Source organism: Haliotis rufescens, unplaced genomic scaffold, assembly GCF_023055435.1.
Source record: "Haliotis rufescens isolate VD_foot unplaced genomic scaffold, xgHalRufe1.0.p SCAF_96, whole genome shotgun sequence".
In the NCBI taxonomy this organism is placed as follows: Eukaryota; Metazoa; Mollusca; class Gastropoda; order Lepetellida; family Haliotidae; genus Haliotis; species Haliotis rufescens.
This window is the reverse complement of record NW_025964390.1, coordinates 923,953-937,599: the sequence shown is the minus strand read 5'-3', so window position 1 is coordinate 937,599 and position 13,647 is coordinate 923,953. Positions and strand designations below refer to the sequence as shown.

The following is a 13,647-nucleotide window of genomic DNA, read 5'->3' as shown; positions in this document are numbered from 1 at the left end:
AAACTGGGTCACGTGACAGGGAATGGCTGCTGTTGGTAAATGAACGGGATAGAAGCAGGATGAAGATGTGTTAGTCACCGTCTGAACGATCGTGCATTTATCTAAAAATGACGATCTGGCGAATGAGCGATAGCAGGTCAAAATTCGGCGTTGGTGAGGATTTAAATTTGCCTCTGAATTGTGCATGCACCATCATTTTGAAAGCGAACCTGCCCATCTCAAAAGTGACAAAAATGAAATCTGACATTTACTCGGAAGTGAACACTTCAACTTATGTAATGGCTGAAATATGATCTATATGGTTGACATTTTATATGTTTTGTCTGTTCCGTGTCTTAATTATTATTTAACACGACTACTAGAACAGTTTGGGAGTGTCTACTCCCTCAATTGGCACATGTACATACGTCTAAGGATACATTACTTTTGAGAGATCGATGTGTAAATAAGGGTTACTTTGGCTGCCAGTGTGACAAAATTGGTACATCATTTGATTATAACATCATATTTTATACATCAACTGACAGACATTTTTATACAAAACATTAGTGTGGTGTCATTATTTTCCGCTATCTCAATGTTCACATTATTGTTGACTGATGGATATTTAAGGAAGTAATTAGCGACACATGTCACCAAGATTAGACATATAATCATGTTTATTATAAATTATGTTATACTTTGGCTTCACACAGCTAACTTTTAACCAAGATTCTTTAAGAACAAATGTGATTTTGATTAGAAGTCAATATTATCAGATAAAAAATTCATTAACATGATTAAGGTCATCATGATCTAAGAGAGGAAGGACCATGTCCCTTTTTCAAACTTTGTATTCCGAAACAAAACCCGCTTTTTATTATGTTTCCTTTTCCATTTCTTTTTCCTTTTACCTAGTTGGAAGAATTTGTTACAACTGATTATGTAAGATAAGTAATTGATGCCCCCTTCAATGAGTTCTACTATATGAAAACATAATAAATATACATCTTATAACATTGTGACTGAACAGAAATTGTTTATAACATTACATCATTTGTTGATTGAAGATGACATTTTTTAGGATAATACATCTTTGTCATCATAGCCAGTTTCCTTACTGACACCTGTTCATGAGTCAATTGGAAATAGAATATATTATTGTTTCCTTGTTTCAGCAATTTGCAACTTTAGAGATGAAACGCCACATCGCTTGAAATTGGACATTGGGGACACAGTCCATATCGTGCAGGAATCAGATGGTAGGTTAAACAGGCAGAAAATATATGTTACGATACAGAAAATCTCACTTGAGATTCATTGACAAAAAAATTACCAACATGATTTGATAAAAGTTAAAGACTGAGGATTTTTAAAATAATTTTCAGCGATTGTGGATATATTTCATATCAAAAGACACAAAGGGTGAGATTCTGAATATATATTTGTGAAGTTATTTCTCAGATAATTCAAATTAGAAGACTTTGATCATGTGAACTATTACCGTATTCGATGTTATAAGCGCCCAGGGCGCTCTCAAAATTAGAAATAGGGGGCTCTTATAAGAATATTATTTTGGTGGAAAAAAACAGAGTTGAAAAATAAATTTCGTGGATTATGCTGACAGCCTGAACTGTTTATATACGACACATTTATTTTCCAGAATTTACTTGCCCATAATTAACGGTGCATATAACACACGAGTGCGTATTATACACAAATACATAAGTCTTGTGTACATTGATCAATCGGAAGGGGTGCTAATGGGGATTGTTCACTTGCCAATATATTAGCAAATATCGCTGTTGGCGCTTATTAGGGCGGGACGCTTATTATGTCGAATACGGTAAATTATTATCACCCACATATGATCATCTGTTACAGATTGGTACCATGGCTTCCTCATCAGGGACCGGTCGGAGGTGGGTGTGTTCCCCAAGTCCTTCGTCCATGTCAAGGAGGCTACTATTGACATGGCTGGGTAGGTACTATTGACATGGTTGGGTAGGTACTATTGACATGGTTGGGTGGGTACTATTGACATGGCTGGGTAGGTACTATTGACATGGCTGGGTAGGTACTATGACATGGCTGGGTAGGTACTATTGACATGGCTGGGTAGGTACTATGACATGGCTGGGTAGGTACTATTGACATGGCTGGGTAGGTACTATTGACATGGCTGGGTAGGTACTATTGACATGGCTGGGTAGGTACTATGACATGGCTGGGTAGGTACTATTGGCATGGCTGGGTGGGTACTATTGACATGGCTGGGTGGGTACTATTGACATGGCTGGGTGGGTACTATTGACATGGCTGGTCAGCATGGTCAGGTACTATTGACATGGCTGGGTAGGTACTATGACATGGCTGGGTAGGTACTATTGACATGGCTGGGTGGGTACTATTGACATGGCTGGGTGGGTACTATTGACATGGTTGGGTAGGTACTATTGACATGGTTGGGTAGGTACTATTGACATGACTGGGTTGGTACTGTTGACATGGCTGGGTGGGTACTATTGACATGATGTGATGTGTGTAATATGCAGGTCGAATGAGATGATCACACCGATGGAGTCCCAGATTGTACATGTTGTGTTGATGAATGATGTGGAGTGTGTAATATGCAGGTCGAACGAGATGATCACGCCGGTGGAGCCCAGATTGTACATGTTATGATGTGATGTGTGTTATATGCAGGTCGAACGAGATAATCATGTGTAGCCCCAGATTGTACATGTTGTGTTGAATGATGTGATGTGTGTTACATGCAGGTCTAACGAGATGATCACACCGGTGGAGCCCCAGATTGTACATGAGCTGACCACGGTGCTGAGGGAATGGCATGGCATATGGAAACAGCTCTACGTGGTCAGTAGGAGATAAACATTACATGCTTTCTGATCTGCTTCCTGTTATTGGGTGTTTGATCCCAGGGAATTTCAGTTTTAAGAGACAGTGTTACTGTTAGCCAGAGGTTTCAAATGTAAAGTGTCTGCACATCAATCAGAGGTTTCAAATGATTAGTGCCTGCACATCCACTACTCAAGACCTGAAAATGTCTGCAAGGTCAATGTCACTAGAGGTCACATAAAAAAACGTGGCTCAAATTTCAGGAATGTTTTATTTAAGTTCATATTTGTTTCACCTCAACTGTGATCATGATGATAAGTCTGCAGGATTGTGTTTCTGAATGATTCGCAAGGCTTGAAGGGCATTGTCACTTGGTGTGGAATAGACTTCAAAAAAGGATTGTGTACAGTTTCCCAAGTACATGTGATTCGATTTTGACAAAAGTTAAGTTCAATATGCATGGTACCTTGGGTATGTCACACTGACCTCCCATGAGGCTTAATGTCCCTGGGGGCGCGGGTGGCCCAGTTGTCTAAGGCGCCGCGATTCGCTGTGCAGAGTTGCGTCCCTTGGGCACGCCAGAAACCTGTGATTGTGGGTTCGAATCCCGGTTCGCCCCTATTATGTTTCTAGGTTTGTCAGCACCATACCCATGCTCGTGGGTTTCACCGAAGTGATAAACGTCTGAGACCTGCATCACTTTGGGCTTTCCTCCCACATTAAGCTGACACGCCGTGATATAACTGGAATAATGTTAATAACAGCGTTAAACCCAACTCACTCACTTAATGTCACTAGATAGAATAGGTTTTCGGGAACTAATGCTTGTCGTAAGATTTGTTTGTTTGTTTGTTTGTTGATTATCCCCGCACTCAGCAATATTTCAGCTATATGACGGTGGTCTGTAAATAATCAAGCCTGGCCTAGACAATCCAGTGATTGACATCATGAGCATTGATCCACCCAATTGGGATTGATGAAATGCATCAACCAAGTCAGCGAGCCTGACCACCCGATCCTGTTAGTCACCTTGTACGACATGCTTTTACGGCAAGCATGGGTTGCTGAAGACCTTGTCGTAAGAGGACACTAATTGGTTTGGGTGGTCACTCTCATTGACTTGGTTGATGCATGTCATCGTATCCCAAATGCATGGATTGATGCTCATGGTGTCAACCACTGGATTGTCTGGTCAGACTTGATGATATACAGACTGCTGTCACATAGCTGGAATATTGCTGAGTGAAGTGTTAAACAACAAAAAATTATTTCACTAGAAACCAGATTGTCAAAACTTAAAGTTTAATTCAGGTTCATGATAATACAGAACATTTTTCAATGATTAAAGATGCATGAGAACAGTATTCAATGTCAAATGTCAATGGCATTCACACATCATTGGGAATTAATATTTAACAGATTTTACAGAGTTATGGTCCTTGTTTGATCATTCGTACGTAGTGCACAGGACGATGATTTGGACAAGTTTTCTCAGAAACCAGTATGGATACACATATAATATTTTGCGTACATCATTAGAGCTATATATGTTGATCACGTTCGAAACAATTCATCATTAACTAATATTTTACAGAGTTATGGCCCTTGCCTTGCGTTTTTGGACTTGGTGCACTGTATCCCAAATGTTACAGATTTTCTAGGAAACCAGTATGGATACACGGATGCCATTTTGCATACGTCATTAGAGCTGCATAATTATGTTGATCTAATTTGAAAATTATCATCGAAAATGAATGTTTTACAGTGTTAAGGCCCTTGTTTGGCCTTTTAGACATGTGGGGGGGGGGGGGGGGGGGGGTCGGGTAGCCTAGTGGTTAAAGCATCCGCTCGTCACGCCGAAAACCCGGGTTCGATTCCCAACATGGGTACAATGTGTGAAGCCCATTTCTGGTGTCCCCCGCTACGATATTGCTGGAATATTGCTTAAAGCGGCGTAAAACCATACTCACTCACTCACTCACTTTTAGACATGGTGCACAGTACTGCCAATTTCTCGGAAACAACTGTATGACATTTTGAATGCATCATTAATGGTCTCAATCAGTATCAGCCCTGTAGGCATCCTTACTCATGCCCCATGGATGCTGACGTGACGAAATATAACAGAAATGCTAGATGTGCAACGATACAGCAAGTTCATGATACAAAGGTCACGATACAATATGTATCGCGATATGCATATTTATGTCAAATCACATGGAAATGTCTTGACTATAAATATTTCAGAGCAGGTTCTAAAGGAACAGCTAGCTGTAGACACATGTTTGTCGCAGCACTAATGTATTTTAGCAAGTGTATCATCTTGTATCAATGCAGAAAAAATGTATCGTGTATCGTATTGGCGCATGAAAACTCATGGTGAACCGATGTATCACTTCACCTCACTTATGTTTGCATGATAGAGACAGGAATATTTCATAACTGAAATAATATCATATCTCTAATGAAATAAACACGAAGCATAGGTTATAGCAAGTGGTATTTCAAATACTTCTGTAAGGCGACTTACCAGCCGAACACTTGTAAAGTATCGGTCCCCTCATCTCCCCCCTGTGATGGTGTTGCAGAACAAGAGCAGGAAGGACTTCGACAAGATCAAAGACATGATGTTGGAACTGATCTCCTGGAGGAGAAAAATCCTATCCCGAAAACTTACAAATGTGAGTGATGTGGTTACCATGGTTACATTCAATAATATATCTGAAGTGATATGTTTCATGCGTTACATTTAGTGACATTGAGAAGTTTTCTTTCATGTCTTGGGGCAGGGATGGCCCAGTCGTCTAGGTGCCGCAATTCTCTGTGCGAGGTTGTCTCCCTTGGTTATGTTGGAGACCTATGATTGTGGGTTCAAATCCTGGTTTGCCCTGATTCTGTTTGTATTGTCTTGTTGTGTCTCAGCGCCATACCAGTGCTCGTGGGTTTAACCAGAGTTGTAAACATCTGAGACCTGCATCACTTCAGGCTGTCCTACCAAGCTGTGATAACTGGAATACTGTTAAAATCGGCGTTAAACACAACTTCCCTCCCTCACTCACTCACTCTTCATTTCTGTCATGTCTATTAATTCCCAAACACTTCCAGCTTTTGATTTAGAAATAACAATTCTGCTGTTGGTATCTTACTGCCCTTGTTACGAGACAAAATCTTGAACACCAAGTAATGCTCAACCAGTTATTATGATCATTTCCTATTCTTAGCATGCTGGGGTTCCACAGACTGAGGACCTCCTCTAGTGGTAGAGCGTCTGTCTGAGATCAGAAGGTCCGGGGTTCAATCCCCGGCCTCGTCAATACAAACAGACGTTAAAAGATGTTTTGTGTTGTTACCCTGCACTCGGCATTAAAGGGCTAAAACAAGGACTGGTCTGCTCAGAGTCAGTATACTAGGACTATGTCACGTATTCATGGGAATCTGCAGGATGGTATCTCAGGGAGGTAGCACTATAAATCAGCATCAGTCCGGACTAGTACAAGAAGCCCCCCACACACACATATCGCTATATAAGTGCTATAATCTTGAACGCGGCATTAAACCCAATTTCACCTCCCCACCACAGATTGAGAAGGGGAAATATCCACATGAGTGATGTGACACTGATTGTATTTCAGGATGAGCTGAAGGTGCTACAGCAGGAGATTACCTCAAGGATCGATGCTGGCAACGAGTGAGTCAAATGAGCGTTGGAAAACATAGCGTTACCATGATTACATTATTACAGTTTTCATTATTATTTGATGATGCTTAAGGGGGCACAGGTGGCCCAGTTGTCTAAGGTGCCGCGATTCGCTGTGCAGAGTTGCGTCCCTTGGGCACGCCAGAAACCTATGATTGTGGGTTCGAATCCCGGTTCGCCCCGATTATGTTTCTAGGTTTCTCAGCACCATACCTGTGCTCGTGGGTTTCACCGAAGTGGTAAATGTCTGAGACCTGCATCACTTTGGGCTTTCCTCCCACATTAAGCTGACATGCCGTGATATAACTGGAATACTCACTCACTCACTGATGATGCTTAAGAATGCCTCTGAATGCTCCATTGAGGCTCAGGGCACAGCAGGTCCACAAATCCCTATGCTAGAAAGGGAGGCTGATAAATTTATTGGCTCAAATTTTGAAGTTTGAAGGTCAATGTCGCTTAGTGTGAAATAAAGGTCCAAAATGTTCTCAGGTCATCGCTACGATTAAAGGTCAAGGTTATAAGGTCATACAGGTCATGATATCAAACAGTTCATGATATCACCACAAACGGTTCATACGGGTCATGATATCAAACAGTTCCTGATATCACCACAAACGGATCATGTGGGTCATGATATCAAACAGTTCATGATATCACCACAAACAGGGAATATTATATGGACTTTTTTTTATTGAGTTTACTAAACTGAACAGAATTTGACTAGACTCCTGCCTCAGACCAGTTAGACATGGTGGTGTAAGACGACCAGTGTAATATCCTCAACCCCTAATTTTCTTCATCCTGTCCGTTTGTTGCAGTCTGTTGAAGTTAGACATGACGGTGCGGGACGACCAGTGTAATATCCTCAACCCGGAGTCTACCAGTGTTATAGAGGTCTACAGATGTGTAAGTATTGGGGCCAAGCTCATGTCTTATACTGACTTGCTTTAAATCTCGGTCCAAATGTTAGCCTCAGAGTGACAGGAGGGGATTGTCGCGGGGAATTATTTCATTAAAATAGTCCACTGCATGATTATACATTTGTTATGTAAACTTATACTTGTTTCTTTGGCCATGTTATGTCTATCAACATGGATAAAAAACACACAATTTTAACATTATGATGTTTCGACTATGATGTTGTTCCTGTTGTCGAAAGTGACAGTGTTCGTTGATTATCTTATGATCTTATGATTTGCACTGATCGGCACCATACCTGTTTTTGTGGGTTTCACTAGTCTTCTTCGACCAATGAAGATCCGGAGTAAAATAGGTCTTCAACAACCCATTCTTGCCATTAAAGGCTACTACGCTTGCCGTAAGAGGTGATTTAGGGGATCGGGTGGTCAGGCTCGCTGACTTGGTTGATGCATGTCATCTTATCCCAATTGCGATGATCGATCCTCATGATGTCAATCACTGGACTGTCTGGTCCAGACTTGATTATTTACAGACAGCCGTGATATAGCTGGAATATTGCTGTGTATGGCCTTGCCGAAAGACCTTGCTTCACTGTAGCACAACTGAAATACTGTTTTAAAACGGTGTTTAAGCTCATTAAAGTTTTTGTTCGTATGTAGTGTTCTTTGTGAGTGCTTTACATTGGTCTTGTTGTCTTACAGCATGTGAATGCAGCAGAAAGAATCCGAAGACAAACTGTAAGTACAATAATGTTCTGAACTGCATATCTGAACAAACAGGGATCATACAGGTCATGATAACACCACAAACATGTCATACAGGTCATGATATCACCACAAACATGTCATACAGGTCATGATATCACCACAAACCAAGGACATGGGTCATGATATCATCACAAACCGGTCATACTGGTCATGATATCATCTCAAACAGGGATCATACAGGTCATGATATCACCACAAACAGGTCATACAGGTCATGATATCACCACAAACCAAGGACATGGGTCATGATATCATCACAAACGGGTCATACAGGTCATGATATCATCTCAAACAGGGATCATACAGGTCATGATATCACCACAAACAGGTCATACAGGTCATGATATCACCACAAACCAAGGACATGGGTCATGATATCACCACAAACTGGTCATACAGGTCATGATATCACCACAAACCATGGACATGGGTCATGAAATCACCACAAACCAGGGGCATGGGGCATACAGGTAATACAGGTCATTATATCATCACAAACCAAGGACATGGGTCATATTATCACCACAAACTGATCATACGGGTCATGATTTCACCACAAACTGATCGTTATACTGGTCGTTATATCATCACAAACCAGGGATCATACAGTTCATGATATCACCACAAACTGGTCATACGGGTCATGATATCACCACAAACTGGTCATACGGGTCATGATATCACCACAAATTGTTCATACAGGTCATGATATCACCACAAACTGGTCATACAGGTCATGATATCACCACAAACTGTTCATACGGGTCATGATATCACCACAAACTGTTCATACAGGTCATGATATCACCACAAACTGTTCATACAGGTCATGATATCACCACAAACTGGTCATACGGGTCATGATATCACCACAAACTGTTCATACAGGTCATGATATCACCACAAACTGGTCTTACAGGTCATGATATCACCACAAACTGTTCATACAGGTCATGATATCACCACAAACTGGTCATACAGGTCATGATATCACCACAAACTGTTCATACAGGTCATGATATCACCACAAACTGGTCATACAGGTCATGATATCACCACAAACTGGTCATACGGGTCATGATATCACCACAAACTGTTCATACGGGTCATGATATCACCACAAACTGGTCATACAGGTCATGATATCACCACAAACTGATCATACATGTCATGATATCACCACAAACTGGTCATACGGGTCATGATTTCACCACAAACTGATCGTTATACGGGTCGTTATATCATCACAAACCAGGGATCATACAGTTCATGATATCACCACAAACTGGTCATACGGGTCATGATATCACCACAAACTGGTCATACGGGTCATGATATCACCACAAATTGTTCATACAGGTCATGATATCACCACAAACTGGTCATACAGGTCATGATATCACCACAAACTGTTCATACAGGTCATGATATCACCACAAACTGTTCATACAGGTCATGATATCACCACAAACTGTTCATACAGGTCATGATATCACCACAAACTGGTCATACGGGTCATGATATCACCACAAACTGTTCATACAGGTCATGATATCACCACAAACTGGTCTTACAGGTCATGATATCACCACAAACTGTTCATACAGGTCATGATATCACCACAAACTGGTCATACAGGTCATGATATCACCACAAACTGTTCATACGGGTCATGATATCACCACAAACTGGTCATACAGGTCATGATATCACCACAAACTGGTCATACGGGTCATGATATCACCACAAACTGTTCATACGGGTCATGATATCACCACAAACTGGTCATACAGGTCATGATATCACCACAAACTGATCATACATGTCATGATTTCACCACAAACTGGTCATACGGGTCATGATATCACCACAAACTGGTCATACAGGTCATGATATCACCACAAACTGTTCATACGGGTCATGATATCACCACAAACTGGTCATACCGGTCATGATATCACCACAAACTGTTCATACAGGTCATGATATCACCACAAACTGGTCATACAGGTCATGATATCACCACAAACTGGTCATACAGGTCATGATATCACCACAAACTGGTCATACGGGTCATGATATCACCACAAACTGGTCATACGGGTCATGATATCACCACAAACTGTTCATACGGGTCATGATATGACCACAAACTGGTCATACGGGTCATGATATCACCACAAACTGTTCATACAGGTCATGATATCACCACAAACTGGTCATACAGGTCATGATATCACCACAAACTGGTCAAACGGGTCATGATATCACCACAAACTGGTCATACAGGTCATGATATCACCACAAACTGGTCATACGGGTCATGATATCACCACAAACTGTTCATACGGGTCATGATATCACCACAAACTGTTCATACAGGTCATGATATCACCACAAACTGGTCATACAGGTCATGATATCACCACAAACTGGTCATACGGGTCATGATATCACCACAAACTGGTCATACGGGTCATGATATCACCACAAACTGGTCATACAGGTCATGATATCACCACAAACTGATCATGCAGGTCATGATATCACCACAAACTGGTCATACGGGTCATGATATCACCACAAACTGGTCATACAGGTCATGATATCACCACAAACTGATCATGCATGTCATGATTTCACCACAAACTGGTCATACGGGTCGTACAGGTCATTATATAAACATATTACCCAGGAAAAGTCATGGGAAGTTGTCAAGCTAATAGGGTTTGTACCCTGTATAAACATGATAAAGTTTGTTTAGACATGGTTGAATCAGTTTTCATATTTGCGTGGTGTGACCTAGCATGACTTCTCACAATATGTTGCTCAGTTGACAACACGGTCCTCTTATCAACCAATCAGAGAGCTTGTCTTAAAGCATGATTGACATTGGAACAAGAAAGTAATCAATACGCTGTCATCGGTTGGATTGACCCTACGCGAGATGTCTACACTCAAAGTAATATTTAGTAATTGTTACAAATATTTTATCAAAATTGACTGAGGGTTTTCTAAACTTCAAGCTTGTCTGCGGGGACTGTTTTTTTAGCCCGTCAATCTCATGTAACGAGTCAGGCATTGATTTTCGGCAGCTTGTCGAAATGTAAATGTTGGATGTTCTTTCCTTTCAGAGTGCTGTGATCAGTGAGGAGATCAGTAAACAAGTGTCCCTCCCCCTCACGTTCAACCTGTTCGTTATGCTGAGGAACTTTGTGTGTAAAATTGGTGAAGATGCTGACATTTTGATGAACCTGTTCGATGCCAAAGAGGGTAAATTCATCAGTGAGAACTATCTTGTGAAATGGAGTAAGGAGGGTGTGCCAAAGGATATCGAAATGTTGAACAACTTCAGAGTCGTCTTCACCGTAAGTTGAGATGTGTGCCTTATACAGAAAATGATTTGCATTCCTTGGGGAGTTAGGGCCACAGGTGGCCAAGTAGACAAACCTGTGACTGTGGGTTTGAATCCCTGTGCATCCTAATTATGATTCTAGGTTTGTCAGCACCATACCCATGCTTATGGATTTCAGTTTTCACTGAAGTTTTATTTGTGCATCACTTTAGGCCTCCGTACCACGCCATGCTGTGATATACATGATATAACTAAAATCTGTTCAAAGCGGCAAGTGCTCAAAATAATTTAAAAACCCAACAAGACAGTCAGGCATGTGACCCAAGTGTTACCTGCTGTATTCAAGCATTATAAATATTGAAAAATCACAAAACCTAAGAGACAAATCATGTCTTTATTCAGTTAAAATAATGCAAACAATTACTTGAGAATCTACAAGGAATTATAATAAGACTGAACATGCTGAATACATGAGTAGTCTTAAAATCATCTGCCAGAGAGTCGGGCAGGGAAGGAAAATTTCATGCAGCCCCACAGAAAAGTTACCAGCCACGGGCGGGCGGGCAGGCAGGCAGTTATTTCGGACACTGCAAAGTGGTGTTAAACCAATTCACTCACTCACTTCGGACTGCTCACGTATGATACTGAGGCTGAAAGACAGCCTCCATGGTCTAGTGGATGAAGCATCTGCCCAGAGTTTAATGGGGTTTAACATTGAGATTAATGCACCCATGTAGCGACATGCATGCACATGTTTGTCTGTCTGTCTGTGTTAACCTTGACTACTGCAGGCTGTATGGTGCTAGCCGATGACACCATGCCGCAGTATACATGACTACCCCACTAACTCACAGAATATGGACTCTGAGCTGACCTGTCCTTTTTGACAGCGCCAGGCAGGGTACCAACAAGTACCACCTTTTAATGTCTTTTGATATGACGCGATGGGGAGATCGAACCACCGACCTTCCATTCTCTGGCAAACATTTTATCCACAAGACCAAACAGTTTACCACAACTGTAGAGCAAAAATCATTGTTCGAGTCACTTTTGCACACAACTTACATGCTTCAGCAACAGACACCCCTACTACTTGTAGTCTCCACCACCGGCAGGTTTTATTGTATATGTCCAATCAACAGCTAGCTCCCGAACTGGGCATGGAGCCAGTAAACACTAAATACTGTAAATCTTGAAATTAATGCATCTCCAAATTAATATGACTGCTGACCGCTAGCCAAAAATATCACATTTATAATAATAGGATTGGCCTGATGGAAGTGATGCTGTATCAGTATGATTTTTTTTCATTCTAGGATCTTGGAACAAAAGACCGTATGAGGGAGAAGGTGTGTCTGGTGTTCCAGATTATCAGAATAGGTAAGACTGGCGTCCATTAACTTACTGGGGAGGCTAACAAACACAATCCTTGGCCCGTGTTTGTGTTTGAAAGGGGAGACAACTCAGTGTGTAAACAAAACACAAGATGCAAGTCTGCTGGCACTTATTTGAGTCACTCAATGAATATCCTTGACATATCCCTTGAGGCTTGAACTTAACTTTGATAATGAGTTTATTATCTTGCCTTAAAGCAGTTTTTTGTTTCAGGTGTGATGGATTCAAAAGATGCTGACAACAAGAAACAAACTCAGGGAATCAGACGTCCATTTGGAGTGGCAGGTCTGCTGGCTTATCTTCTCCTTAATATTTCACTGGACACAGTGGCCAAGTGCCCCGTGGGGACTCAGTTATTAACAGGCCACCATGGCCTAGCGGAAATGTTTCTGTGTGCGGCATTAAACATCACGCAATGGGCCAAGTCTTCTGCAAAACAATCTTCTTGTTAAACATTGTTAAATGATGATTTCGCCAACGTGAATAGACTATGGGGACTAGGGAAGTGTCCTTATTACCGTTTCTTTCTACTAACACAATTCTATTCGCTAAGTTTGTTATGATAAAAATAATGATGGCCACAGTTGGAACTCAACAAAATTATCTACTTATAAATAAGATTTTTCCAGTTATCTAGTTTCGATTGTACAGTTTTTTACTGTCATCATGGT

At 41.2% G+C, this 13,647-nt stretch overlaps 1 protein-coding gene across 18 annotated transcripts in view; it reads left to right on the top strand.

Moving 5' to 3' along the window:
* The first annotated feature begins 11 nt into the window (after nt 1-11).
* The window catches only part of LOC124125507 (dedicator of cytokinesis protein 1-like), a 90,540-nt gene continuing 76,904 nt past the window's right edge, over nt 12-13,647 (top strand). For all 18 annotated transcript variants that reach the window (XM_048391727.1, XM_048391710.1, XM_048391726.1 and 15 more), the window contains exons 1-11: nt 12-153; nt 1,158-1,241; nt 1,864-1,960; nt 2,760-2,856; nt 5,427-5,519; nt 6,471-6,526; nt 7,357-7,444; nt 8,161-8,196; nt 11,361-11,594; nt 12,898-12,961; nt 13,190-13,261. In XM_048391727.1, coding sequence (XP_048247684.1) covers nt 108-153; nt 1,158-1,241; nt 1,864-1,960; nt 2,760-2,856; nt 5,427-5,519; nt 6,471-6,526; nt 7,357-7,444; nt 8,161-8,196; nt 11,361-11,594; nt 12,898-12,961; nt 13,190-13,261 — 967 coding nt within the window. In that variant the 5' untranslated portion in view covers nt 12-107. The remainder of the gene's footprint in view (nt 154-1,157; nt 1,242-1,863; nt 1,961-2,759; nt 2,857-5,426; nt 5,520-6,470; nt 6,527-7,356; nt 7,445-8,160; nt 8,197-11,360; nt 11,595-12,897; nt 12,962-13,189; nt 13,262-13,647) is intronic.